This window comes from Thalassophryne amazonica, chromosome 7 (genome assembly GCF_902500255.1).
Source record: "Thalassophryne amazonica chromosome 7, fThaAma1.1, whole genome shotgun sequence".
Lineage (NCBI taxonomy): Eukaryota > Metazoa > Chordata > Actinopteri > Batrachoidiformes > Batrachoididae > Thalassophryne > Thalassophryne amazonica.
In genome coordinates this window covers 76,715,281-76,742,336 of record NC_047109.1, presented here as the reverse complement: position 1 = coordinate 76,742,336, position 27,056 = coordinate 76,715,281, and the positions used below count along the sequence as shown (strand labels likewise).

The 27,056-nt window shown below is 43.0% G+C and overlaps 1 protein-coding gene and 1 long non-coding RNA gene across 5 annotated transcripts in view; one reads left to right on the top strand and one right to left on the bottom strand.

Annotated features, from left to right (window-relative positions):
• The window catches only part of prkcg (protein kinase C, gamma), a 52,858-nt gene extending 27,434 nt beyond the window's left edge, over nucleotides 1-25,424 (top strand). For all 4 annotated transcript variants that reach the window (XM_034174619.1, XM_034174618.1, XM_034174617.1 and 1 more), the window contains 10 exons: nucleotides 227-428; nucleotides 2,654-2,851; nucleotides 16,276-16,449; nucleotides 20,040-20,131; nucleotides 20,594-20,656; nucleotides 20,813-20,951; nucleotides 23,034-23,114; nucleotides 23,295-23,402; nucleotides 23,896-24,036; nucleotides 25,229-25,424. In XM_034174619.1, the coding sequence (XP_034030510.1) occupies nucleotides 227-428; nucleotides 2,654-2,851; nucleotides 16,276-16,449; nucleotides 20,040-20,131; nucleotides 20,594-20,656; nucleotides 20,813-20,951; nucleotides 23,034-23,114; nucleotides 23,295-23,402; nucleotides 23,896-24,036; nucleotides 25,229-25,390 (1,360 nt within the window). In that variant the 3' untranslated portion in view covers nucleotides 25,391-25,424. The remainder of the gene's footprint in view (nucleotides 1-226; nucleotides 429-2,653; nucleotides 2,852-16,275; nucleotides 16,450-20,039; nucleotides 20,132-20,593; nucleotides 20,657-20,812; nucleotides 20,952-23,033; nucleotides 23,115-23,294; nucleotides 23,403-23,895; nucleotides 24,037-25,228) is intronic.
• On the bottom strand, nucleotides 14,295-25,897 carry LOC117514250. The gene is made up of 3 exons (XR_004561842.1): nucleotides 25,705-25,897; nucleotides 19,130-19,132; nucleotides 14,295-14,305 (listed from the first exon to the last, which is right to left on the bottom strand). It is a non-coding gene; the product is annotated as an uncharacterized LOC117514250 (long non-coding RNA).
• Between the last annotated feature and the right edge of the window lie 1,159 nt (nucleotides 25,898-27,056).

Genomic DNA, 27,056 nt, shown 5'->3' with positions numbered 1-27,056 from the left:
TCTGGAACAAAATGGATCTCATTAGGCACCACATGCTGAATTTTAATGTGGTTTTATGCATTTTTCTAACACCTCCACATTTCTTCTCTTCCAAGAGAAGAAATACAGAAGTACTAGAAAACTTAGAGAACATGGCAAAGCTAATTCCACCCTATTGTTTTGTATTATGTGACCTGGAGTCCTCTCTCTCCCTAATGACTTTGAGATTCTGGGTTCTTGTATCCAGCTCAGTACATGGTCAGCAGTGGGACAGGCGTCTGTCTGTGGAGGTGTGGGACTGGGATCGCACGTCTAGGAATGATTTCATGGGAGCGCTGTCATTCGGAGTGAGTGAAATCTTCAGACGCCCAATCAGCGGCTGGTTCAAACTGCTGGCTCAAGATGAGGGAGAATACTATAACATCCCTGTGCCTGACCCAGACCTGCAGGTAGGAAATTCACAGAAAAAAGAAAAAACTTAGAGAACAACAGCTTCAGAGCCTCATAGTGCAGAAACACTGACAGCATTTTGTTTACGAAAACGGATCAAGTCCTTTACTTTTACAGTGTTTATGCGAGTTTGTCCTGTGACTGTCTGATCAGCTTGTAAGACACAGTGCTTACACTGCCTATGCAGCCTTCCATCCAGTGGCGGTTCCAGAGATTTTTGGGGGGCTTGGGGGAGGGGATTGTAGGAGTAAATGGACTCCATTGATTTCACACATATCCATCTTGTCTTGCACTGACCCATTCCAACACACTGATGTCAACATGCTGACATGCAAATTGCGCACCTGCACACCATGAAAGCTTGGAGATTGACTTTGTTCAAGGACACCTTAGTGATTTTCCTTTCAGATGGGGAATATATAGATATATAGATTTTAATGTAACTTTCAAGTGTATGCAACATACTTGTTACTTCCCTTACCTCACATAGGAAAAATCAACCCAGAATGCGTTGTGTCATCAACATCCTTTTTAGTCTTTTACCAGTCAAACGCACCTCCAGGAGCATAGAGTGATGAATTTTCACTTAGCAGCACCTTCTTTTGTAGTTATTTTACTGTTTGTTTACTGTTGCTGTCACATTCATTATCCCAAAGTCTGTCTCCATGGAGGAGTGTGCAAATTTTAGGAATATGAAGGTCCCAGTGGTCATAAAAATTTCTTGCTGTAAGGGGTGTTCCCTGCAATGGAAGAGAACGCTGAGAGCTGCACAACTTTACCTGATTTTGTAGTGTGATCACGACGTGTCAGAGAGGACAAGGACTTGCGGGTGACTGCAACTGACGACTGCAGACAGATTTGTTCACAATCTCAACGGGATGTGGTGGGACTTGAAAAATTTACCAGCTGTTAGCAACGTGAATGCTTACCAGCTTATTGACTGTGGACGGACAAATGAAAGAATCAGACAACATAAATGTGACAATGGCTATCAGGTGTTTGTCATATGGAACTCGTAGGACATGGAAGTCAGAAAGGGACAACAACTTTGTTTACATAGGAAGCCATGTGAAACAGGAGAAGCACCAGACAGCAGAACGTTATTCTGCATGGAGGGATGCAGTTGTGTTTCAGGGTATGTACTTATTATTACTTTGTTTGTAGTTAGGCAGTCTTATTTATATGTAGTTGATGTTTTTTGTTTTGTTTAGGTTTTTTTCTGAATACACCACGGGTTACAAAGAAGCTGGAAATACATTGCTCGGCGAACTTTGGAAAATTCAGGCAAAAGCAAATATTGTGCCCCATATGGCGGTACGTAAATACCTTATGTGGTAGGGAAAAATTCACACAATAATACACAATAGATAGAACAACAATACTAATCATTTACATATCACAACTGGATCAAGATTTCACACCCTCAATTCAGATCACTTCTCTCATCTAAAGGCCCAATGTATCTTCCAGCTTACTCTTCTGACTGGACACATATACAAATTTGGGAAATTTAAGAAAAATTACTGACAAAGCTAACGAAAAGCTACACAACTAGCACCAACTTACCATCAGGGTAGAGACACTTGAATGTTGGACTGATGACCTTCCATTTCTCAGTTTCACCATGTTCTGATTCCTGGATGGAGGGGGTTTTTTATCAGGGAAACAATCTGTTTTAATCATGCTAGCATGCCAAAGCAAACAAAATGACAGAAAAAAAAATTAATTAATTGCATTCTGTGACTGATGGGAACTTGTCCAACTGATCCTAGTCCAATATTTAATATCCTGTGGGCGCTATGGAAACTGGGACTGCTATAGTGTCAGATCATTCATAGAATGGGGCTGGTGGGAACAGAAAACAGAACTTTGAATGGCAAATGTCAATTTTCTGGTGCAGTTATGGTGAGACAACTGAAATTCTTGCAAGGTGGATGGAGGCACTGCAAGCCAATCAAGTTCCCTCTCTGCATCTGCCTGTTGCAGTCCTGTCTACAGGAGAAAACAACTAAAGATTTACACCTGGCATTACAGCTAAATAATTAGACAATAAATTATGTTGCACCCCACCTCCACCAGGGAGCAGGATTGTTCTGCTTGATTATGATGAAACACCAGTGTTAGAAGGTGTGTATGTGTGTGCGTGCGTGCGTGTGTGTGTACTCATGCACACTGGAATGCATCCAGAAATTAATTTGTTAAATGTCCCTCTGCAATTCTCCAGGAACCCCAGCCTGATTCTGCAGCACCACCTCTCCCTCAGGAGATACCTGCCTCAGTGTCAGAACCCTTCCCTATGGCTCTGTCCCCATCACTGGTTCCATCCTGTCCACTTGTCCACTCTCCAGGTATAGGAAAGGTCAGAGTGAACATCCATGACTTCAACTTCCTCATGGTGCTGGGAAAAGGCAGCTTTGGCAAGGTAACCATGGCAACAACTGAGACAGCATCTTCTTTTTTCTGATCCCAACAGCTGTAAGTGAGATCAAAGAGTCCATTCAGGCTGAAAACAATAAAGATTATTCCTACGATTAAATAATTTCTTCTGTTGATGGGCCTGACCTTCAGTTGACATTTCAAACTGAGGCGCTGGCCAAAGTAAAACAGAATTTGTTTGAAAAGCTCTATTAGTAACTCGGCCTCTCTGCATCTGCTGCCAAATGATTCATTTAACCCTGAGCTTGTTTTGTGCAGTCAGCATAGCTCATGCTGGCTGCTTTTCTGTGTGCCACACAAGCATACACTTCTCCTGGCAGCGTTCATTTCACTCTCTTCTTTGCTTTAATTCCCCTGCATATGAGCCTTAATGAAGAGAGCTGAGTTTTTGAATCCTTCTTTCCTCTTCTGAAATCCCCCTGTGCTGTTTCATAACTGTCAGATGAGAGTCCACAGAGGGCGGGAGAAATAGACTCAACTTACGTAAGGTGGAGAGGGGCGACCTAAGGAAGGAGAGACGGACCCCAGAGCTGCCAGAGAGAGAGGCACAGATAGAGAAATGGGAAAAAGAGAGAATGATTACCGTGCTACAGATAGAGACGAAATGAGCCAAATGAAATGGGATAACGAGGGAGGAAGAGGAAAATCTGCACGACTGCATTTTTGGGATTTGTTGCATTATGAAACACGATGAGTCTTATTTAAGTTTGTGAGAGAGAACAAGGATGGAAGGAGTTCTTTCATTTATTGGCTGTTCATCTATAGCCCCCTGCACGTGCACACATGCATACACACCCCAGTCCTCATAAGTGCTTTTGTGTAGTACCACTGACTTATGAATGAAAATGGAACTTTAATTTCCTGGACCACTATTTGAAAGTAAAATCACATCCTTTATCCTTTATAACGTGTGAGCGTCTTCCTGCAGCTTGATCACATATGTTTCAGCAGCGTCACCATTTTCTCGTGCATTTGTCCTTATCTTTGCCTTGAACCACAATTAAATTTAAAAGTGTTGTTATGGCATCATTAATATCCTGAGCACCTGAACAGCTACACTTGTTGTTTTTAGGGTCTGTTAAAAACCCCAAGAGTCTCTTCATGTTTGGACATGAGAGTGTCACATTTAACTATCAAGCACATTGTAATGCACAATATCTAAATAAAAATAATAATGGATTTAATTAAATGAAACTTGTTGGAGAGGGAAGATTTGAAGAGGTGATTAGATTGTGCGGTGGGTGCTGATGCAGCGATCATTTTTGTCTGTGTTGCCGAAAGCAGAGCAGGTCCAGGAACTGTTGACTGTGTGTGTGCATCTGTGTGTATGTTCATGTGGTCAGCATACATGTTATATCTTGAGACGTTGTGCCTCAAGGTGAAACTTGGTGTATAAGGTCACCTCAGTACACTGCATGAATAATTATTAGGCAAATGAATGTTTATTTATCATCATGTCAATGCATACTGTCAAACTCCATGTATTTCTGTAATGGGGGTGTAGTCTAAAGTGATTAACACCCTATATAAAAGATGTGCAGAATTATTAGGCAGATTCTTTACCTGTGGCAAAAGATTCAACATTCAAAGCTTTATTTTAGAGTGTATGAAATCCTTACTTTAATGCTATCTTCACAGACTACACAAATGAAAAAGCATTACAACATTACAATTATAGTAAAATTCTTTCTAGTATAACAGACACTCATCCCTTCAGCTGCTCCTGTTTTGCGTTCAGGGTCGCCACAGCGGATTCAGTCAGATCTGCATTGGTATTTGGCACAAGTTTTACGCCGGATGCCCTTCCTGACACAACTCCAGTTTTACCTGGAGAAACACACACAGCCGCTGGTGTTCCAAAGAGGTCTCCCATCCAAGTACTAACCAGGTCCCACGCCGCTTAGCTTTGAGATCTGACAGGATCAGGCTGACACAGAGCAGATTGGCTGCCTAGTGTAACAGACACTGAAAAGTAAAATTGTAAAATGCCTTTCAGAGCTCTTGAAATAGCTAAACTTTGAAGGTGTGATCACTGAACAATCAGAGGTTTTGTTGCAAGTAGTCAACAGGGTCACATTAAACATGGAGGAGAAAAGATGCAAATTAACTGCAAAAGACATGAGAAGAATTAAAGATGACCACACAAGAAACACATTATCCTCCAATGCCACAGTATTCAAAAACTGAAGCCCACATGGAGTGTCTTGAGCTACAGTGCATCCGGAAAGTATTCACAGTGCTTCACTTTTTCCACATTTTGTTACATTACAGCCTTATTCCAAAATGCAGAAATCCCCCCCCCAATCATCCTTGAGATGTTTCCACAAGTTAATTAGAGTCCACCTGGGGTCAATTCAGTTGATTGGACATGATTTGGAAAGACACACACCTGTCTACATATAAGGTCCCACAGTTGACAGTGAATGTCAGAGCACAAATCAAGCATGAAGTCAAAGGAATTGTCTGTAGACTTCCGAGACAGGATTGTCTTGAGGCACCAATCTGGGGAAAGTACAAAAACATTTCTGTTGCTTTGAAGGTGCCAATGAGCATGGTGGCTTCCATCACCCATGAATGGAAGAAATTTGGATCCATCAGGACTCTTGCTAGAGCTGGCCATCTGTCTAAACTGAGCAATCAGTGGAGAAGAGCCTTAGTCAGGGAGGTGACCTAGAACCCAATGGTCACTCTGTCAGAGCTCCAGCATTCCTCTGTGGAGAAAGGAGAACCTTCCAGAAGGACAATCATCTCTGCAGCAATCCACCAATCAGGACTATATGGTAGAGTAGCCAGGCGGAAGCCACTCCTTAGTAAAAGGCACATGGCAGCCTGCCCGGAGTTTGCCAAAAGGCACCTGAATGACTCTCAGACCACAAGAAACAAAATTCTCTGCTGTGATGAGGCAAAGATTGACGTCTTTGGTGTGAATACCAGGTGTCATGTTTGGATGTAAACAGGCACCATCCCCAGAGTGATGCATGGTGGAGGCAGCATCATGCTGTGGGGATGTTTTACAGTGGCAGGAACTGGGAGACTAGTCAGGATTGACGGAAAGATGAATGCAGCAATGTACAGAGACATCCTGGATGAAAACCTGTTCCAGAGCGCTCTTGACCTCAGACTAGGGTGACAGTTTATCTTTCAGGAGGACAATGACCCTAAACATAGCCAAGATCTCAAAGGAGTGGTTTCAGGACAACTCTATGAATGTCTTTGAGTGGCTCAGCCAGCCATCTTAAATTGGCTGTGCACCGACACTCCCCATCCAACCTGATGGCGTTTGAGCGGTGCAGCAAAGAGGAATGGACAAAACCACACAAAAATAGGTGCGCCAAGCTTGTGGCATCATATCGAAGAAGACGTGAGGCTGTAATTGCTGCAAAAAGCGTATTGAGCAAAGGGTGTGAATACTTATGTATATGTGATTTTTTTTTTTTCATTTTTATTTTTAATGAATTTGCAAAAATTAAAAAAAAACTTTTTTCATGTTGTCATTATGGGGTGTTGTGAGCAGAATTTTGAGGGGAAAAATTAATTTACTCCATTTGGGAATAGGGCTGTAACAACAAAATGTGGAAAAAGTGAAGCACTGTGAATGCATTCCAGATGCACTGTACAAGTTGTTGAGTGTTCAGAGACATCTCTGAGGTTTTTTTTTTTGGACAGATGAAATGAGAGTGACTTTTGATGGACCTGATGGATGGACCTGTGGCTGGATCACTCATGGACACACAGCACCACTGTGAGTCAGATGCTAGCAAGGTGGAGGAGGGATATTAAAGATGAGCTTGCTGAACCTTTTCAACTTGTACATGGGCTTAAAATCAACTCCCAAACCTACTGCCGTTGTTTTAGATGATACTTTGTTCAGGTATTGCTACAGGAAAAAGTCTGCATCATTCAAGAAGGCCATGATTTTTTTTGCAGTACAGTGCTCCACCAGGTACATCCAAGTACTCCCCTTCTTGGCTAGCCAGCAAAAACCTCAGAGATGACAAAATAATGACCTGTCCCATATCCTCACCTGAATTAAACCTCATTGAGAAGTTGTGACCCCTTGATTAACATGAGACTTACAGTGAGGGAAAACAGTACACCTCTTTGAACAATGTTTGATTGGTTCTGGTTGCTACTGCATGAAAAGTTGATTGTCAATAGATCAAATAACAGACAAGACTCTGTGGATGGAAGGCTCACGTCAATTATTGAAAAGAAGGGTGGCTATATTTGTCACTGAATAATTTTAAGATGTCAAAAGTTTTACTTACTCAAATAAAGGAAAATAAACAAGTAAGATGGGAAATGTTAGTTTTTCATTTAGTTGTATGATAATTCTGCACAATAATAGTTGTCTAACATATATGTTCCACTGAGAAAGCCAAAACAAACACTTGCTTTGTTAAACATTCAAGTTTGAGGTTTTGTAACATTTTAGATTGACTGAGAGCACTCTATTTGTTCAACAATAACATTAATCCTCAGAAATGCAAGTTACCTTATAATTAGCATTATATATTAATAATAATAATAATATTATATTAATTAATATTATATATATATATATATATATATATATATAATTATATATAATTATAATTGTACATCAATCAACTCAATCAACTTTTTTCTTATATAGCGCCAAATCACAACAAACAGTTGCCCCAAGGCGCTCCATATTGTAAGGCAAGGCCATACAATAATTATGAAAAACCCCAACGGTCAAAACGACCCCCTATGAGCAAGCACCTGGCAACAGTGGGAAGGAAAAACTCCCTTTTAACAGGAAGAAAACCTCCAACAGAACCAGGCTCAGGGAGGGGCAGTCTTCTGCTGAGACTGGTTGGGGCTGAGGGAAAAAAACCAGGAAAAAGACATGCCGTGAAGGGGGGCAGAGATCGATCACTAATGATTAAATGCAGATTGATGCATACGGAGCAAAAAGAGAAAGAAACAGTGCATCATGGGAACCCCCCCACAATCTACGTCTAAAGCAGCATACCAAGGGATGGTCCGGGTCACCCGATCCAGCCTAACTATAAGCCTTAGCGAAAAGGAAAGTTTTAAGCCTAATCTTAAAAGTAGAGAGGGATCTGTCTCCCTGATCTGAATTGGGAGCTGGTTCCACAGGAGAGGAGCCTGAAAGCTGAAGGCTCTGCCTCCCATTCTACTCTTACAAACCCTAGGAACTACAAGTAAGCCCGCAGTCTGAGAGCGAAGCGCTCTAATGGGGTAATATGGTACTACGAGGTCCCTAAGATAAGATGGACTGATTATTCAAAACCTTATAAGTAAGAAGAAGAATTTTAAATTCTATTCTAGAATTAACAGGAAGCCAATGAAGAGAGGCCAACACGGGTGAGATATGCTCTCTCCTGCTAGTCCCCGTCAGTACTCTAGCTGCAGCATTCTGAACCAAACTGAAGGCTTTTTTAGGGAACTTTTAGGACAACCTATAATAATGAATTACAATAGTCCAGCCTAGAGGAAATAAATGCATGAATTAGTTTTTCAGCATCAACTTCTGAGACAAGAACCTTTCTGATTTTAGAGATATATGCGTAAATGCAAAAAGGCAGTCCTACATATTTGTTTAATATGCGCTTTGAATGACATATCCTGATCAAAAATGACTCCAAGATTTCTCACAGTATTACTAGAGATCAGGGAAATGCCATCCAGAGTAACGATCTGGTTAGACACCATGCTTCTAAGATTTGTGGGGCCAAGTACAATAACTTCAGTTTTATCTGAGTTTAAAAGCAGGAAATTAGAGGTCATCCATGTCTTTATGTCTGTAAGACAATCCTGCAGTTTAGCTAATTGGTGTGTATCCTCTGGCTTCATGGATAGATAAAGCTGGGTATCATCTGCGTAACAATGAAAATTTAAGCAATACCGTCTAATAATACTGCCTAAGGGAAGCATGTATAAAGTGAATAAAATTGGTCCTAGCACAGACCTTGTGGAACTCCATAATTAACTTTAGTCTGTGAAGAAGATTCCCCATTTACATGAACAAACTGTAATCTAATTAGACAAATATGATTCAAACCACCGCAGCGCAGTGCCTTTAATACCTATGACATGCTCTAATCTCTGTAATAAAATTTTATGGTCAACAGTATCAAAAGCAGCACTGAGGTCCAACAGAACAAGCACAGAGATAAGTCCACTGTCCGAAGCCATAAGAAATCATTTGTAACCTTCACTAATGCTGTTTCTGTACTATGATGAATTCTAAAACCTGACTGAAACTCTTCAAATAGACCATTCCTCTGCAGGTGATCAGTTAACTGTTTTACAACTACCCTCTCAAGAATCTTTGAGAGAAAAGGAAGGTTGCAAATGGCCTATAATTAGCTAGATAGCTGGGTCAAGTGATGGCTTTTTAAGTAATGGTTTAATTACTGCCACCTTAAAGGCCTGTGGTACATAACCAACTAACAAAGATAGATTGATCATATTTAAGATTGAAGCATTAAATAATGGTAGGACTTCCTTGAGCAGCCTGGCAGGAATGGGGTCCAATAAACATGCCGATGGTTTGGACGAAGCAAACCAATGAAATAACTCAGACAGAACAACCGGAGAGAAAGAGTCTAACCAAATACCGGCATCACTGAAAGCAGCCAAAGATAACGATACATCTTGGGATGGTTATGAGTAATTTTTTCTCTAATAGTCAAAATTTTGTTAGCAAAGAAAGTCATGAAGTCATTACTAGTTAAAGTTAATGGAATACTCAGCTCAATAGAGCTCTGACTCTTTGTCAGCCTAGCTACAGTGCTGAAAAGAAACCTGAGGTTATTCTTATTTTCTTCAATTAGTGATGAGTAGAAAGATGTCCTAGCTTTATGGAGGGCTTTTTATAGTGCAAGAAACTCTTTTTCCAGGCTAAGTGAAGATCTTCTAAGTTAGTGAGACGCCATTTCCTCTCCAACTTACGGGTTATCTGCTTTAAGCTACGAGTTTGTGAGTTATACCACGGAGTCAGACACTTCTGATTTAAAGCTCTCTTTTTCAGAGGAGCTACAGCATCCAAAGTTGTCTTCAAAGAGGATGTAAAACTATTGACGAGATACTCTAACTCCCTTACAGAGTTTAGGTAGCTACTCTGCACTGTGTTGGTATATGACATTAGAGAACATAACGAAGGAATCATATCCTTAAACCTAGTTACAGCGCTTTCTGAAAGACTTCTAGTGTAATGAAACTTATTCCCCACTGCAGGGTAGTCCATCAGGGTAAATGTAAATGTTATTAAAAAATGATCAGACAGAAGGGAGTTTTCAGGGAATACTGTTAAGTCCTTCTATTTCCATACCATAAGTCAGAACAAGATCTAAGATATGATTAAAGTGGTGGGTGGACTCATTTACTTTTTGAGCAAAGCCGATAGAGTCTAATAATAGATTAAATGTAGTGTTGAGGCTGTCATTCTCAGCATCTGTGTGGATATTAAAATCGCCCACTATAATTATCTTTATCTGAGCTAAGCACTAAGTCAGACAAAGGTCTGAAAATTCACAGAGAAACTCACAGTAACGACCAGGTGGACGATAGATAATAACAAATAAAACTGGTTTTGGGACTTCCAATTTGGGATGGACAAGACTAAGAGACAAGCTTTCAATGAATTAAAGCTCTGTCTAGGTTTTTGATTAATTAATAAGCTGGAATGGAAGATTGCTGCTAATCCTCCGCCACGGCCCGTGCTACGAGCATTCTGACAGTTAGTGTGACTCGGGGGTGTTGACTCATTTAAACTAACATATTCATCCTGCTGTAACCAGGTTTCTGTTAGGCAGAATAAATCAATACGTTGATCAATTATTATATCATTTACCAACAGGGACTTAGAAGAAAGAGACCTAATGTTTAATAGACCACATTTAACTGTTTTAGTCTGTGGTGCAATTGAAGGTGCTATATTATTTTTTTCTTTTTGAATTTTTATGCTTAAATAGATTTTTGCTGGTTATTGGTGGTCTGGGAGCAGGCACCGTCTCCACTGGGGATGGGGCAATGAGGGGACGGCAGGGGGAAGAGAAGCCGCAGAGAGGTGTATAAGACCACAGCTCTGCCTCCTGGTCCATCCTGGTACATGTGGGTTAAGACTTCAGACAAGTCCCACCGGTGGGCATTTTTTACATTGTGACCAACAAGAATATGATTTGTTTGAAACATAGTACATGTGATAGAATGGACAACTGTGTGTGGGCCGCCAGAAGAGGAGGTACTGCTGGCCCACCACCAGAGGGCGCCTGCCTGAAGTGCGGGCTTCAGGCACGAGAGGGCGCTGCCGCCACGGACACAACCGGGAGTGACAGCTGTCCACACATCAACTCATGACAGCTGTCACCCATCATTTCATCACTCCATAAAAGCCGGATGTCATCACCTCGCTGCCGAGATATCATCTACCTGTGAAGGTAATTCTCTGCTAAACTGAAAACATTGACTAACAGTCTGAACTTCTTTGCAGCCGTTTTCCTGTAAGTGTTTCCTTATCTGTGGGATTGGCGTTTGGTGTGATCAGCGATGGCTTCGCTTCACCCCCCAACCAGATAAGTGGTTGACAGGAGCTGCACGTGTGTGTGATTAGAGGTGGAGGTGACTTTCCACCTTCTGACTGTTTTTGTTACTGGGTGTGTGCACACACCCACATCTCACTGTTTGTGCTCCTCGCCAGCAGTACCAAATCCGACAGTCGGGGACGGTGATCACCTGGGAATTCGGGACTTGGCGGCTCCAGTATTCTCCGGGTTCTGTGGCGGTGGAAATCGTGTGGTTCCGGCTCTTATCAGGACAGACGTCTTCTATCCTCGAACCTGCCCACACGTCACCTTGGTGTATTGACTGCTGTCAGATTCTGTGATTGTCTGTATCATCGTTGTGCACATTCACAACATTAAATTGTTACCTTTTGGCTCATCTATTGACCGTTCATTTGCGCCCCCTGTTGTGGGTCCGTGTCACTACACTTTCCCCAACAGGATATCTCGGCCAACGTCATGGATCCCGAGGGGCGTCAACCATCTGTTGGACAGCCAATGGAAGAGCAGGGTGCACAGGCGTCAGCTGGAGGCGTGATTGGTGAGTTGCAGCACATCCTCACCGCCTTTACCGCTCGGATGGACCTGATGAAAACATCATCCTTAATCGCAGGATGGAGGCTCTCACTGCGCAGGTGGAAGCGCGCGCTCAGGGCGCTGCTGCAGCTCCTCCTCCTGCCGACCCAGTGCCGAATACAGACATTCCACTGGTCATTCAACGACCCCCCCCCACCATCCCCTGAAGCATACATAAGCCCCCCAGAGCCGTACGGAGGTTGTGTGGAGACGTGCACGGACTTTCTTATGCAGTGTTCGCTCGTCTTTGCACAGCGTCCCGTGATGTACGCGTCTGACGCCAGTAAGGTGGCTTACGTGATTAATTTGCTTCGAGGTAAGGCACACGCTTGGGCTACAGCGCTTTGGGAACAAAGTTCACGGCTCCTTGCCTCTTATACTTGGTTTGTGAGGGAGCTCAGAACTGTTTTTGATCACCCCAACAGAGGCGAAACCGCGTCTACCGTGCTGCTGTCAATGAGACAGGGGCGCCGGAACGCAGCCGAATATGCAGTCAACTTCCGCATCACGGCTGCGAGATCCGGCTGGAATATGACTGCGCTCCGCGCCGCCTTCATAAACGGACTGTCGTCGGTCCTGAAGGAGCACCTGGTGGCTAAGGAGGAACCGCGGGATTTGGCTGAGCTTATCGATTTGGTTATACGATTGGACAATCGGTTAGAAGAACGCCGACGGGAGCGAGGCGAAGGGCGTGGTCAGGCACAAGCCGTCCCTCTTCCTCCCGGGTCCGAAAGAGAGCCGTCTTCCCCACGCTCCACAGCCACAGCGCTCCGTGTGGCTACAGCTCCCCCTGCTGATGATGCTAGGGACACGAGCAGGGCCACATTCAGACAGAGGAGGCTGATCCGCGGGGAGTGCTTTGTCTGCGGCTCGAGTGAGCATCAGCAGAGAGTCTGCCCCAAACGGTCAAAACACAAACGCCCGCCCTTAGAGACTGGGCTGAGGGGGGGTCAAAACATTCACGTGGGTCATACACATCTTTCAACATGACTCCCAGTTACAATCCTGAGTGGGGATTTAACCCTTCAAGCCCCAGCACTGGTGGACGCGGGGTCAGAAGGGAATCTGCTGGATAGCAGATGGGCAAGGGAGGTAGGGCTCCCTCTGGTGGCGCTTTCTTCGCCAGTGAAGGTGCGAGCACTAGATGGCACTCTTCTCCCTTTTATTACACACAAGACACTACCTGTAACCCTGGTAGTGTCTGGGAATCACCGGGAGGAGATTGAGTTTTTTGTAACTCCTTCTACCTCCCGCGTGATTTTGGGCTTCCCATGGATGATTAAACACAATCCCCGGATTGATTGGCCGTCTGGGGTTGCGGCTCAGTGGAGCGAAACCTGCCACCGGAATTGTTTAGGATCCTCAGTTCCTCCCGGTGTAAACGCTAATGAGGAGGTTAAAGTCCCTCCCAATCTGACGGCGGTGCCGGTTGAGTACCACGATCTTGCTGATGTCTTCGGCAAGGATCTGGCGCTCACCCTTCCCCCGCACCATCCGTACGATTGTGCCATTGATTTGGTCCCGGGCATTGAGTTCCCGTCCAGCAGGCTGTACAATCTCTCACGTCCCGAGCACGAATCAATGGAGACCTACATCCGGGACTCATTAGCTGCCGGGTTGATCCGGAATTCCACCTGCCCGATTGGTGCAGGTTTCTTTTTTGTGGGCAAGAAAGATGGCGGACTCCGTCCATGCATTGATTACAGGGGGCTGAATGACATAACGGTTCGTAATCGATACCCTTTACTCCTGTAGGATTCAGTGTTCACGCCCCTGCATGGAGCCCAAATTTTCACCAAACTGGACCTCAGGAATGCGTACCACCTGGTTCGGATCTGGAAGGGAGACGAATGGAAGACGGCATTCAACACCCCATTAGGTCATTTTGAGTACCTGGTCATGCCGTTCGGCCTCACTAACGCCCCCGCGACGTTCCAAGCTTTGGCTAATGACGTCTTGCGGGACTTCCTGCACCGATTCATCTTCGTATATCTGGATGACATACTCATCTTTTCCCCGGACCCTGAGACTCATGTCCAGCATGTACGTCAGGTCCTGCAGCGGTTGTTGGAGAACCGGCTGTTTGTGAAGGGTGAGAAGTGTGAGTTTCACCGCACCTCTTTGTCCTTCCTGGGGTTCATCATCTCCTCCAACTCCGTCGCCCCTGATCCGGCCAAGGTTGCGGCGGTGAGAGATTGGCCCCAACCAACAAGCCGTAGGAAGCTGCAACAGTTCCTCAGCTTCGCAAATTTCTACAGGAGGTTCATTAAGGGCTACAGTCAGGTAGTTAGCCCCCTGACAGCCCTGACCTCTCCAAAAGTCCCCTTCACCTGGTCGGATCAGTGCGAAGCCGCGTTCAAGGAGTTGAAACACCGGTTCTCGTCTGCACCAGTTCTGGTGCAGCCCGACCCTAGCCGCCAGTTCGTGGTTGAAGTGGATGCCTCTGACTCAGGGATAGGAGCCGTGCTCCTCACTGTTTGTGCTCCTCGCTAGCAGTACCAGATCCGACAGTCGGGGACGGTGATCACCTGGGAATTCAGGACTTGGCGGCTCCAGTATTCTCCGGGTTCTGTGGCGGTGGAAATCGTGTGGTTCCGGCTCTTATCAGGACAGACGTCTTCTATTCTCGAGCCTGCCCACACATCACTTTGGTGTATTGACTGCTGTCAGATTCTGTGATTGTCTGTATCATCGTTGTGCACATTCACATTAAATTGTTACCTTTTGGCTCATCTATTGACCGTTCATTTGCGCCCCCTGTTGTGGGTCCGTGTCACTACACTTTCCCCAACAACAACTTCATGAATCAAGATGAAACCTTGATTCATGAAGGTTAACCTATTGAACCTTAAGAATCGCAACCGTCTTTGTAATATTGTCAAGGAATGTGGTAAAATTATGGGAACTCAGTGCACAGACATCATGGACCTTTTTAAAACAAGGGTTGTGTCAAAAGCCAGGAAAATTATGGCCGATTCTGCACACCCTCTGCACCCACAATTTAAGTTTCTGCCCTCGGGCAGATGCCTGGTAATGCCCAGATGCAGAACCAACAGACTAAAAAACTCTTTTATTCCCACAGCCGTTGCTCTCCTAAATAACACCTAAGGACTCACTGTTGCACTTAAGTCTACACTGACTCGCACCTTATTTCTGGGCTCTTGTTTTGTATATTTATTCTGCTGTGTTTTTATGTTTTTATGTTTTTTATGAATTTGCATGATGTGGTTTTATGAATGTAATGTAATTTTTACTGCTGACTGCACCTGAATTGCCCCCATGGGGACTAAATAAATGATCAAATCAAATCAAACCTTTTGCACAAGGTCACCTCAGTCACATCTTGGACAAGTTTGATACTGGTCAGGTTTTGACTCTAATTGTAACTGTGAAGAGGCTGAATCTTTGAAACCTTGTGTATGCAGTATCTTGACAAAGATTTCATGTTCAAAGTGGCAGTGCAGATTCTGGTAATCATGTCGGTGGTCGTTCTTATTATAAGGTTTCCAATTGATTGCCATATTTTCTGGGAAAGCAGTACCTGTACCTAAACTCAGACAGTACAGATGAACAGAGATCTGTTGGGGTTTGGCAGATGTATGCACTCTGTGATTTACCCTGTTATTAGGTTTGCATGCACACTTATCACGTTCCTTGGGTGTATTATTATTCCAAACAAACTTTGGTACATATGTTATCCTGAAGTACTGCAGATTACTGAACATATTTCCTCTGACTAATATTCCAGCAAAACACCAATGCTGAACTCATCCCACAGTATGAGCGCGCACACACACACACACACACACACACACACACACACACACACTGAGCAGCTTTTAGGATCAGCGTGCTATGGTTTTTATTGGTGACTTGGATCTGATTCAAAATCTGCATTTTAATCCTTTCCCTTCTATTTATCTTTGCTTAGAATTTGAAAAACTGTCTTTTTTACATAACAAGATCTCAGACCCAAATGTAATCTTGTTTGCGTCACACATCTGTGAATTTTTCATTGTAGACTACTCTGGAGTCATGCTTGAGTAGACAAGACTCTACACAATCCCCAAATGTGAACCTTTTATAAAACCTTTAGTCACTCATAGCGTAACACCCTGAAAACTTTTTTTTACAAATGTACCCTTCATTCTTTGCATTTATTCATGTTAGACAGTTATACATGTGTGGTTTAAGAAAAAACAACTCCAGGAGTTTGCAGAAATGCAGGAGCTCTTCTAAAATTCTTTGCAAAGGTGATAAACAGCTTCTCTGTGCATAGGTTCTGCTGGCAGAAGAACGAAGCAGTGAGCATCTGTTTGCAGTCAAGGTGCTGAAGAAAGACGTGCTATTCCAGGATGAAGACACAGAGAGTGCCCTGGTGGAGAGGAGGGTCTTAGCTCTCCCCTCTCGTCCTCACTTCCTCACATCACTCTACTGTGCCTTCCAGACTGAGGTACACTGTGTGTTTGTAATGATGGGGATGTGACACTTTTTCAGTTGAGGAGAACTCCATGCATGGATACGCAATAGTGTTATGTTTACTGAGAAACAGAACGTCAAAGTTTCAAATTTTTGGCATTGACTGCAGAGTGTTTACTGAGGAATAGCACATCGAACAGGAATACTAGTATCAACATTTTTTTTTCTTTTGGTTTTCTCTAAAGGGAAAGGTCCATTTTTTTATCCTGTCAAAGGAAGCCCTCAGTGAAGACTGCAACAGGCCAGAATTCATCACACAGCTGTTGTACATCTTGTGCAGTGGCTTCACTGGGGAACACCCATAAAAACCAAGCAATTCTTCAATTAGTGAACATTTCTACAACAGATCTGTGAACAAATGCTGGTGTGGTGCATCCATCACACTACAGAGCCACCCATGGTCATGAGTGGCATCCTTCCAGGCATGAAACTCAATTCAATTCAATTTACATAACAACACATCACAACAAAGTCAACTCAAGGCTCTTCACATGGTTCAGGTCTAACCTTACCAACCCTCCTGATCATGTACATAGGTGACAATAGCAAAGAAAAACTCCCTCTGGTGTTTTTATTTATTTTTTATTTATTTATTTTAAGGGCAAAACCTCAAGCAGACCAGACTCAGAGGGGTGATCCACTGCTTAGGCCATTTTTTCCAGGAACAGAGAGCATGAAAAAGTGCAAATGAACAAAGAGCAGACTAAGCAGACTAAACTTTTTTTTTTTTTAAATATATTTTATTTTATAATTTTTAATTTTTATATGGACCAATAGTGTCTGAAATAAAATTTAATTGATTGATTGATTAAACATCCTCCACATGCAAAACAAAGTCCAGAAAAGATTTGATTCTAAAAGGTCCAAAAAGGTCCATGTTAAATTTTATTGGTCAGTATTATGCTTTTGAAAGTTTGTCATGGGTGAGTGAGTGGTTGTCCAGTGGCAGCACCTCGAGCAGAGAGAAAGAGAGCATAATCGGTTGGCTGGAACTAACAACACCTAAAGCACTAGTTCCCAGCAGTAAACCAACAGAGAAGCACAACAGTTACAAATATGGTCACCAGCAGCTAGCCCCTTGCTTTACTAACAGACCCAGAATTTAGATATAATGAGGCTGAGACCTGCTCCATTGTTAACACCACATTTTAAAAGGAGAGGAAAAGTGGCTTGATACTACACAAGTATGCTCGCCATATGAAAGGAGAGACAGATGAGTCTTTAATCTGAACTTGAATGACTCTAGAGAATGACTGTTTTATCTCAGCAGGCAGATTGTTCCACAGAACAGGCACACGATAAGAGAAAGCTCTGTGGCCTGCTGACATCTTTTTAACCTTAGGGACATATAATAATCCTGCATCCTGACAACGCAGGAAGCAGGCCGGTACATAAGGTTTAGTTAGGTCAGCTAGATAGGAAAGCGCTAGTCCGTGAAGGATTTTGTAACAAAACCTCAAAATCAGACCTTGCATGAACAGGAAGCCAGTGAATGGTGGCCAAGATTGGGGTAATATGGTCAAGCTTTCTGCTTCTAGTCAAAGTACTGCTAGAAGCAGCATTTTGGACCAGTTAGAGACCTCTGATGTTAGACTGTGGTAAGCCACAGGATGGGACTTTGCAGTAATCCTATCTAGAAGAGAGAAAGGCATGGATCAGAGTATCTGCATGTGCCATAGATGAGATAGGGCAAATCTTCTGAATATTATGGAGATAGAAGAAAGCATTCCTAGTGAGTTTTCTACATATGTAGGAAAACGGACAGTGTGGGGTTGAGGATTACCCAAACATTTTTCACTTTAAAATCTGGTCCATCCCAAAAGTTGATATCTATTTGCCACAACCAGATGATATGTGGGCATCCCCATGGCCACTCAGGCACCCATGCATTGGATCTTACCCAGGAAAGCATGTAGTATTCCTGATCCAAGTTTCATGAAATAATCTTTTATGTGACACAAAGTCATTCCAGCAGTAGCCACTGATCCTCTGAAGAGAAGTTATGCCAAAGACATCCAGTCATCAATTTAGGTTACTGGTTAGGCCTTGTTCAGGCTGCCAGTAAAAATCTGCTTCATGTGCATATCCAATTTGAGTCTGTTTCCATGCTGTAAGTCAGGATAGTCAAAAGTCACATGAAATTATTTCTTTCCAAATTATTTTCAAGCCTCATTCATAGGTTGTTTGAAATGCAATTCAAATTGCATTCTTATAAATCCATTTTTGTGAGAACGCTGAATCCTTAGATCAGATTACGAATGTGATTTGTTACGTCTGTGAATTTTCACACTACATATATACACCTCCCCCTGTAAGCTTACACAATGAGAGCAGTGATGACTCTCTTCTTGCTCCTCACATCTTCACAGTGTGGTGACAGAAGGAAAAAAAAATGTGCAGACATACACACACAAAAGCCCAAACTAAAATGTAATATCACCTCAAAAAAAGAACACTCAGATGACGCCTCATGCCTGAAACATACTGCACATCATGCAAAACTCACACAGGCATGACGCATGCAAGAGCCTCGTATTTAGTGTCCAAGTTTTGCAGCCCTACAGTTAGACAGGAAGCACCGAGACCCTAAAGACTTGTGTTTGTTCTCTGGAAAGGTTTTTGCACCTCTGCCCATGCACTGTATGAGTTCATACGTTCTTCCCAAACATAAATAGATATAAAATAAAAGTCACAAATTAATATATTAATGTTGCAGTTTGCTTGTCTATATTGTCATGAATGTGGTCACTTTTTTTCATTAGCCAGGAACTTTTATTTTGTGAGGTAATTGATGATGCTGCCAGACACGTACACTCTTGTAATTACCTTGGCCTCTATATAACTACTGTAATTTTGTATGTATTTTAGCAAGATATTTTAAGAAAGCCAAAAACAAATTTTAATCAGCCTTGGTAGGTAGATTGGTTCTATAGATGGAAGAAGTGATCTGATTTTGGTTAGGATTGGATAGTGATCAACATCTCACACCAAGATCAAATTACCAGAGCCCGATGTTTCTTAACATATCTAACCTGTAGCATGCTTTCACAAACTCTCTCACTCTCCTGAGTGAAGATGTGTAAATGTAAATGTTTCTTCTGGACAAACAATTTGCTAATCTTATGATGTATGATTCAGACCAGCTTGTACAAAATAATAGAATCAAATGATTTCAGAGTTAAAAAAAAACCACATGGCTGCTCCTGTTTTTGTTTGTACCAATGCTTTCCTCGCAGCAATCATTTTAACCTCCAAGGTTACATACGCAACCAAAGAAAATTAATGTCAAGAATTATTGAATTTTAAAAGACAAAGGCTGGCGCTTGGCATGTGCAGCACATAACTTCAATTAAACCCTCCGTAACCTGGCATTTTGCTGCATAATCCTCCGAGGAATTGTTTCAGTCTGGGCTGGCTGTCAATTTCAATTAATTCTGAAATGCAATAATTAACTTGTTTTCTTTAACAGGATCTTTGGTCCTGGGGGGGTGGGGGGTGGGATTCAGTTTGCACAAGAGCCGATCATGTGCTGTGAATGCGTGTGTGTGTGTTGTGTTTCTGCAGGATCGTCTGTATTATGTGATGGAATATGTCAATGGAGGAGACCTGATGTTTCATATTCAAATCGTTGGCAAGTTCAAAGAGCCTCATGCAGCGTATGTAGTAACCTCATCTCTTTTAATCTACACATCTCCTTTTTTGCACCATTAATGTGCACACACACGCTCATCTCATTATTATACCTGGCAACTCAGAAAGTCATCAAGTAGCAGCCCATTTCCATTTTTCCTTACTGTCTCCTCCCACTAATCTTTTCATCCACAGTTCCCTCCTCCGGGGTAGGTTTCTGAGATTTGTAATACATAATCAATGATCTTTGATCAATCATCCAAAAGCAATGTTACTCTGTTGCTAACTTCTAGTTCTCTTTATTCATCTTACTGCCTTTCATCTATGTAGTTTCTCTGGCTTTCATCACCCTCTCAGGGTCCAATCCCTCTTTCCTCTCTTCTTGTCATCATCCTGTTTTGAATTAGGTTGGACAACTTTCTGAAAGATAAAGTTCTCAGTAGTGAGTTCTTCTCCTCATCTGTCTGTTTTCCTCCGGCTCCCTGCAGGTTTTATGCAGCGGAGGTAGCAGTTGGTCTCTTCTTCCTGCACAGTAAAGGCATCATTTACAGGTAAAGAAGTGAGCTGCTTGTTCAGCCTGGTTTGGCGCACGCACACACACACACACACACACACACACACACACACACACACTGTAAGATGAAACATGTTGCTAAAGATCAACAAGGTCCTTAAGCTTGTGATGTTTGTTTTTCCTCCCTTCTCAGGGATCTAAAGCTGGACAATGTGCTCCTTGACAGTGAGGGTCACATAAAGATCGCTGACTTTGGGATGTGCAGAGAGGGCATGTTTGAGGGTGACACCACTCGCACCTTCTGTGGAACCCCGGACTACATCGCCCCTGAGGTACACTGCCCTCTGTTTCATCTCACAGCTGAACCTCCTTAAACTCCTGTGACTCCTCCTTAGACTCATTTTCCCACATCGCCTCTTATTACCCTACATCCTTCTTTACTTGACCTGTTTTCCACCATCGTGAGACGGTGTGTCGCTCTGCTGCCACTCCTCTCAGCTCGTCAGTCCTCTGTGACCTTGTCAGAATTTTTGAGTAATTAACTTCACATGATTCAATTAGTGCTGGTGTGTGCTTGTGCTATAAGAACATGGCCTTAGCAAGTGTAACTGTCCGTCATAGACCTTGTGTCCATAATTTTTAGGTGATTTTGTGGCACTCTTTCCCCTCCTGTATATATTCCATCCACATGCAGAGATCTACTGTCATGAGATGTGTGATAAAGTAGATAACTGTGAAGAGTTATCAGAACCACACTGTCCTCAAACTGCAGGCGTTGACTCACAGCTGCAGAAGAAGCACACCCAACCATCCTGTATGCAGGAGCAGACCTGTCCTTAAGCCCACCATATAGAAAACAGGCTACCAGTCCTGACAGCAAGCAGGGCGTCAGACAGAAAGAGCAAGCTAATGTGCCATCTGAAACCATCTACAGGGATGAAGGAACCCCTTAGCAAAATTGCACCACCTGAGGCAGAAGCTGCACCACTGAACCAACAGGAAAACATCCCCCAGCCATTGGCCCCACACACACCCACACCATCAAGTCCACCATCCATCCAGAGAATGGCCCACACTGTCCAGAGAGGGTATCAGCCCCAGAAGCAAGGCACTCACACAGCTATTAACCAACCAACGCTCAAGCCCCTGGCCCTCAGGGATCACCAGACAACAGCAGAAAAATCAAGCAATACCCCATCAACAGCCAATGCCCAGACAGTGAGCTACTGCCCTAGGTGCACTGAGGAGCACACAATAGCCACACCCAGAGGCCCATAGGCAACACAAACAGGGAACCTGGCTGCTCCAAGGAGCCTCAGCCCTCCAAAACCCATAGACCAGATGCATGTAATAGTATGCCATGACAGCACAGAGGATGCACAGTCAGACTCCTGAGCAGATTCCCGGGAGGTCCGCCTCATGTATAGTTCTGGTTTCTGCAGTTTCAAGAGGATGAGATTCTGTAAATACTGCATGATGGGATGTGGCGTCATATCAGATATGCATCACAAATATCCATCCATCCATCCATTTTCTTCCGCTTTATCCGGAGTTGGGTCGCGGGAGCAGCAGCTCAAGCAAAGCTGCCCAGACCTCCCGATCCACACACACCTCCCCCAGCTCCTCCGGGGGAACCCCAAGGCGTTCCCAAGCCAGCCGAGAGATTTAGTCCCTCCAGCGTGTCCTGGGTCTTCCCCAGGGCCTCCCCCCAATGGGACGTGCCCGGAACACCTCTCCAGCGAGGCGTCCAGGGGCCATCCGGAAAAGATGCCCGAGCCACCTCAACTGACTCCTTTCGACATGGAGGAGCAGCGGCTCGACTCCGAGCTCCTCCCGAATGACCGAGCTCCTCACCCTATCTCTAAGGGAGCGCCCAGCCACCCTGCGGAGGAAACTCATCTCGGCCGCTTGTACTCACGATCTCGTTCTTTTTCTTGTTTTGATTTTGTAAACCTTGCGGATGAACGCCTGGATACTGACTCTTATGTAAACACCCATTGATTTGCCTGCATCATCCATTTTGGAGCAGATATACAATATATTTCCCCAGAGACTGGGATTTGTTCCCTTGTGCTTCATGCTCACACACACACACACACACACACACACACACACACACACACACACACACACACACTGAGGAGAAACAAATAAACTCAGGCACATGCACAGATAGTGAAAAAACACACAAAACCAGTGTGCATTATTTCTGAGCTCGTTCATATTTCCCCCTCCCTAATGCTGCACACCCCCCCCCCCCCCCCCCCGCTTCTCGCTCTGCCTGCCTCTGACTCCGATAGCTGCTTATCATCTGACTGTTAGAGCTGTGCCTTTGCAGAGTTTCTCCTTTTCCCTTTCATATCTTTATACTGCTGTTCTTCCCTGTTATCGTTGCTCTCTTTCTCCTTTTTCAGATTGTGGCGTATCAGTCGTACAATAAAGCGGTGGACTGGTGGTCTTACGGAGTACTTCTGTATGAAATGCTGGCAGGACAGGTACCATTCGGCATTCATCCTCCTCATGTTCCTGTGTGCACAGACACTTAAGCCTCCGGTCCTTTGTAATCACTTCAAAAGTCTTTCAAGAATTTTAGTTCTTTTCAATGAAGTTGCTTTTAATTTATCCAGAGGTCTCTATGGTTACGCTCTCTACTCCCTCTCTCTCGTTTCCTCCAGCCACCATTTGACGGTATTGATGAGGAGGAGTTGTTTCAGTGTATCATGGAGCAGAGCGTCTCATACCCGAAAAGTCTCTCTCGCGAAGCTGTCGCTATCTGCAAAGGAGTAAGTCCACATTCATTTTCTTCTCACTCATGTTTTCCTAAAGGGCATATACTGTAAAATATGACGAATGGAAAACAATAACCTTACGCTGCTATGCTGATCAAAGCTGTCATGCTGCTCTGTACACACCTGATCCCATCAAAGGTTACGCAAAGTACTGTAGGTCCTGATACGTATTTGTCTGGAGAACCCATTAGGAACACCAGGAGCTGCACCCGTTTGTATACAACTGGAGTAATTTCAGGAAGGACATCCGGTGTAAAACCTGTGACAAATCACAATGCAGATCTCTGCAGAGTCGGTTATGACAAACCTGAGCAACTAGGAGCAGCCCAAAGCAAAAATAAATAAATAAATGAAATAGTTCAAAAAAACCTGTAATATCCTAAATCATCATGCAATGCACACTGCATGTGGCTTAATGAACAAAAGGAAGACATGAAAAGAATTCATGCAACTTTTAATGTTTGTTTATGTTTTTTGTTAATTCAAGCTGCTAACGAAACACCCGGCCAAGCGTCTGGGTGGAGGAGAGGATGCGGAGCGAGACATCAGGGAGCATCCATTCTTCCGCTGGATTGACTGGGACCGCCTGGAGAGACTGGAGATCCAGCCACCCTTCAAACCCAGAACTGTCAGTTAAACACATGGAAATGCTGTCTTTCTTTCTTTCTTTCTTTCTTTCTTTCTTTCTTTCTTTCTTTCTTTCTTTCTTTCTTTCTTTCTTTGTGTTCATTTTTCTATTATTCTTTCTTTCTTTTTCTTTTTTCTCATTCCCTCTATCTCTTATCTTTCTTTCTTTCTTTGTGTTCATTTTTCTATTATTCTTTCTTTCTTTTTCTTTTTTCTCATTCCCTCTATCTCTTATCTTTCTTTTTCTTTCTTTCTTTCTTTCTTTCTTTCTTTCTTTCTTTGTGTTTATTTTTCTATTATTCTTTCTTTCTTTTTTCTCATTCCCTCTATTTCTTTCTTTCTTTCTTTTTTCTTTCTTTCTTTCTTTCTTTCTTTCTTTCTTTGTGTTTATTTTTCTATTATTCTTTCTTTTTCTTTTTTCTCATTCCCTATATTTTTTGCTTTCTTTCTTTGTGTTAATTTTTCTATTATTCTTTCTTTTTCTCATTCCCTCTCTTATCTATCTTTCTTTCTTTCTGTGTTTATTTTTCTATTATTCTTTCTTTTTCTTTTTCTCATTCCCTCTATCTCTCATCTTTCTTTCTTTCTTTCGTTTCTCTCTCTTTCAGTTATTCTTTCTTTCTTTTTCCTTACCTCTTCTCTTTTTCTATTATTCTATCTCTTTTTATTGAATTTCCTCTTTTTCATTCTTCTTCTTTCTCTCAGCCCTACAGTCCCTGCTGCATTGCTCATTTCTCACATTTCCTCCACTCTTCACCAGTCCTCTGTTCAAAAGCTCCCATCCCTGCCTCCTTCTACTCCTTTCATCTCTTTAGAACAGACAGCCCGTTCTAAACAGATACGACCCCCTGACCTCGTGGTCCATCCTGCTCCTCCCATATGCAGACATGTCATCATTAACCTACTACATCCTAGTTTGCAGTAATGTTAGCCAACGGTGAGGGGAGCGTTGAGTGTGCTAAAACTACTGGGGGTTAAAGGTCAGGCCCATTAGCCAAATGTGATCCATGTCATCACACAGTCTGTCGGTGTGACATGAAATAAGAAGAAAATGAGAGGATGGGGAGGAGCAATACAGAAGGGGCTGTATTTTATTATTTCATTGTTGTTTCTTTTTGTGGATACGTACCACACACATGAACGCCAAATGTGCTTCATCACGTGTGTTTGTATTTGCTCCTCACATCCTACAGGGTGGAAGAAAAGGTGAAAACTTCGACAAGTTCTTCACAGCTGCACCATCAGCGCTCACTCCCTCTGACCCGGACGTCCTTGCCGCCATCAACCAGGAAGATTTCCACGGCTTCTCCTTCCTCAACCCAGAGTTTGCCACCTCGCCCCTCACTGCTGTTTGAAGATGGCTGCACCCTTTCACCTCCCAGTCCAATAAAAAAAAAACTTTCACCAAACACCACCCACAACCACCCGCCTTCCCCCACCTGTAGTTTAATAACATGAGAGCTTACTTACAGTACATACTAGCAGCAGTATTAAAGAAACCTCTCCTCAGCGAATACTGACAGTTACATGAAAACGCCACGACTACTTTATCATAACGCACTCTATACGATGTATGTATTTAATGCTACTCACAGATTTTTATATGTTGAAACACTACAATACCTGTTTTAGCGATTGGGTCACATAGTTTTATGCCGCAATTCTGAACTTAATGTGAGTACTGGAGTATGAATCTATGCATGCAATGTTTGAGAAATGAATCTGTAAGTTTTCTGTAAGCTCTGTAAATTTACAGTGCATATATTTTAAGTGTTTCCAACACTTCAACTCGAATAATCTTGTGTTGTGACACACAAAACAAATTGCACTTTGTCCATCAGGTATTTTATCATGCAGCTGCAGCGGTTTCGGCAACATGGCATAAGAAGCATTAATAGTGCAGCAGATAACTGAAACAATCCTTCAAATGGTGATACAAGCATTAAATTTGGCACAAATACTCTTTAGACATTACTCTTTTGAAAAAAACTGACTGGCCACTTGAATTTTCAATAGACAGCCAGAAGAATTACACAGGGATCAAAATTTAAAAATGCTCCAATCAAATTGAAAACTACACCACAATACTGGTCTATCATAAAGATTCCAAAAAGGTATAGTTTGGACTATCTCTGACTGAATGTTATGGAGTTATAGGATAAAATCAGCAAGAATGGTGACAAAGGTCAATTTCAGTTTGTACAGGAGTCAAAAGTTAAAGTTGCTCCAATTTTGGTAAAAAGTTCTGCAAATTACTGGTTGAGCTAATAAGATTAATAAATGGAATAGTTTTGACTGTGTTGAATGCTTTGGTTCCAAAGTAAAGGTCAAACAAGGTCAACGTCCATTGGATTCTAAGACATGTGACATATGTTACCCCGTAACGTGATAACTAAGCATGGTACATGGTCCAAACTACCTTTCTAAAACCCTATTAACTCACCCAATAATTTACATCACTTTTTACCAAAATTGGAGCAACTTTAACTTTTGACCCCTGTACAAACTGAAATTGACCTTTGTCACTATTCTTGCTGTTTTTACCCCATAACTCCATAACATTCAGTCACAGATAGTCCAGACTATACCTTTTTGGAATCATTATGATCAGGCAAATAATGTGGTATAGTTTTTAATATGATTGGAGCATCTTTTAATTTGGACCCCTACCCGACTACCTATTGAAAATTCACGTGGCCAGTCAGTTTTTTCAAAAGAGGAATGTCTAAGGAGTATTTGTGCTGAATTTGATGCTTGCGTCACCATTTGCAGGATTCCGCTCTAAATATTCTCATATCTGCTTCACTGTAAGTATTTCTGTTTCATTCTGTTGGTGTGGGTTTAACTGTTATGGCTCAATGACGCTTTAACCACAATGGTACAAGCTGAGCGGGCGGACGTTACTTATTTATTTGTTCGTTTATTTGTTTTTGCCAGCCGACAGGCATCCTGTGGAAAAGCACGGTCAAGTTCCTCTGGCCTGACTCGACCTCTCGGTTGAACGTCACGCTCGTGACCTGT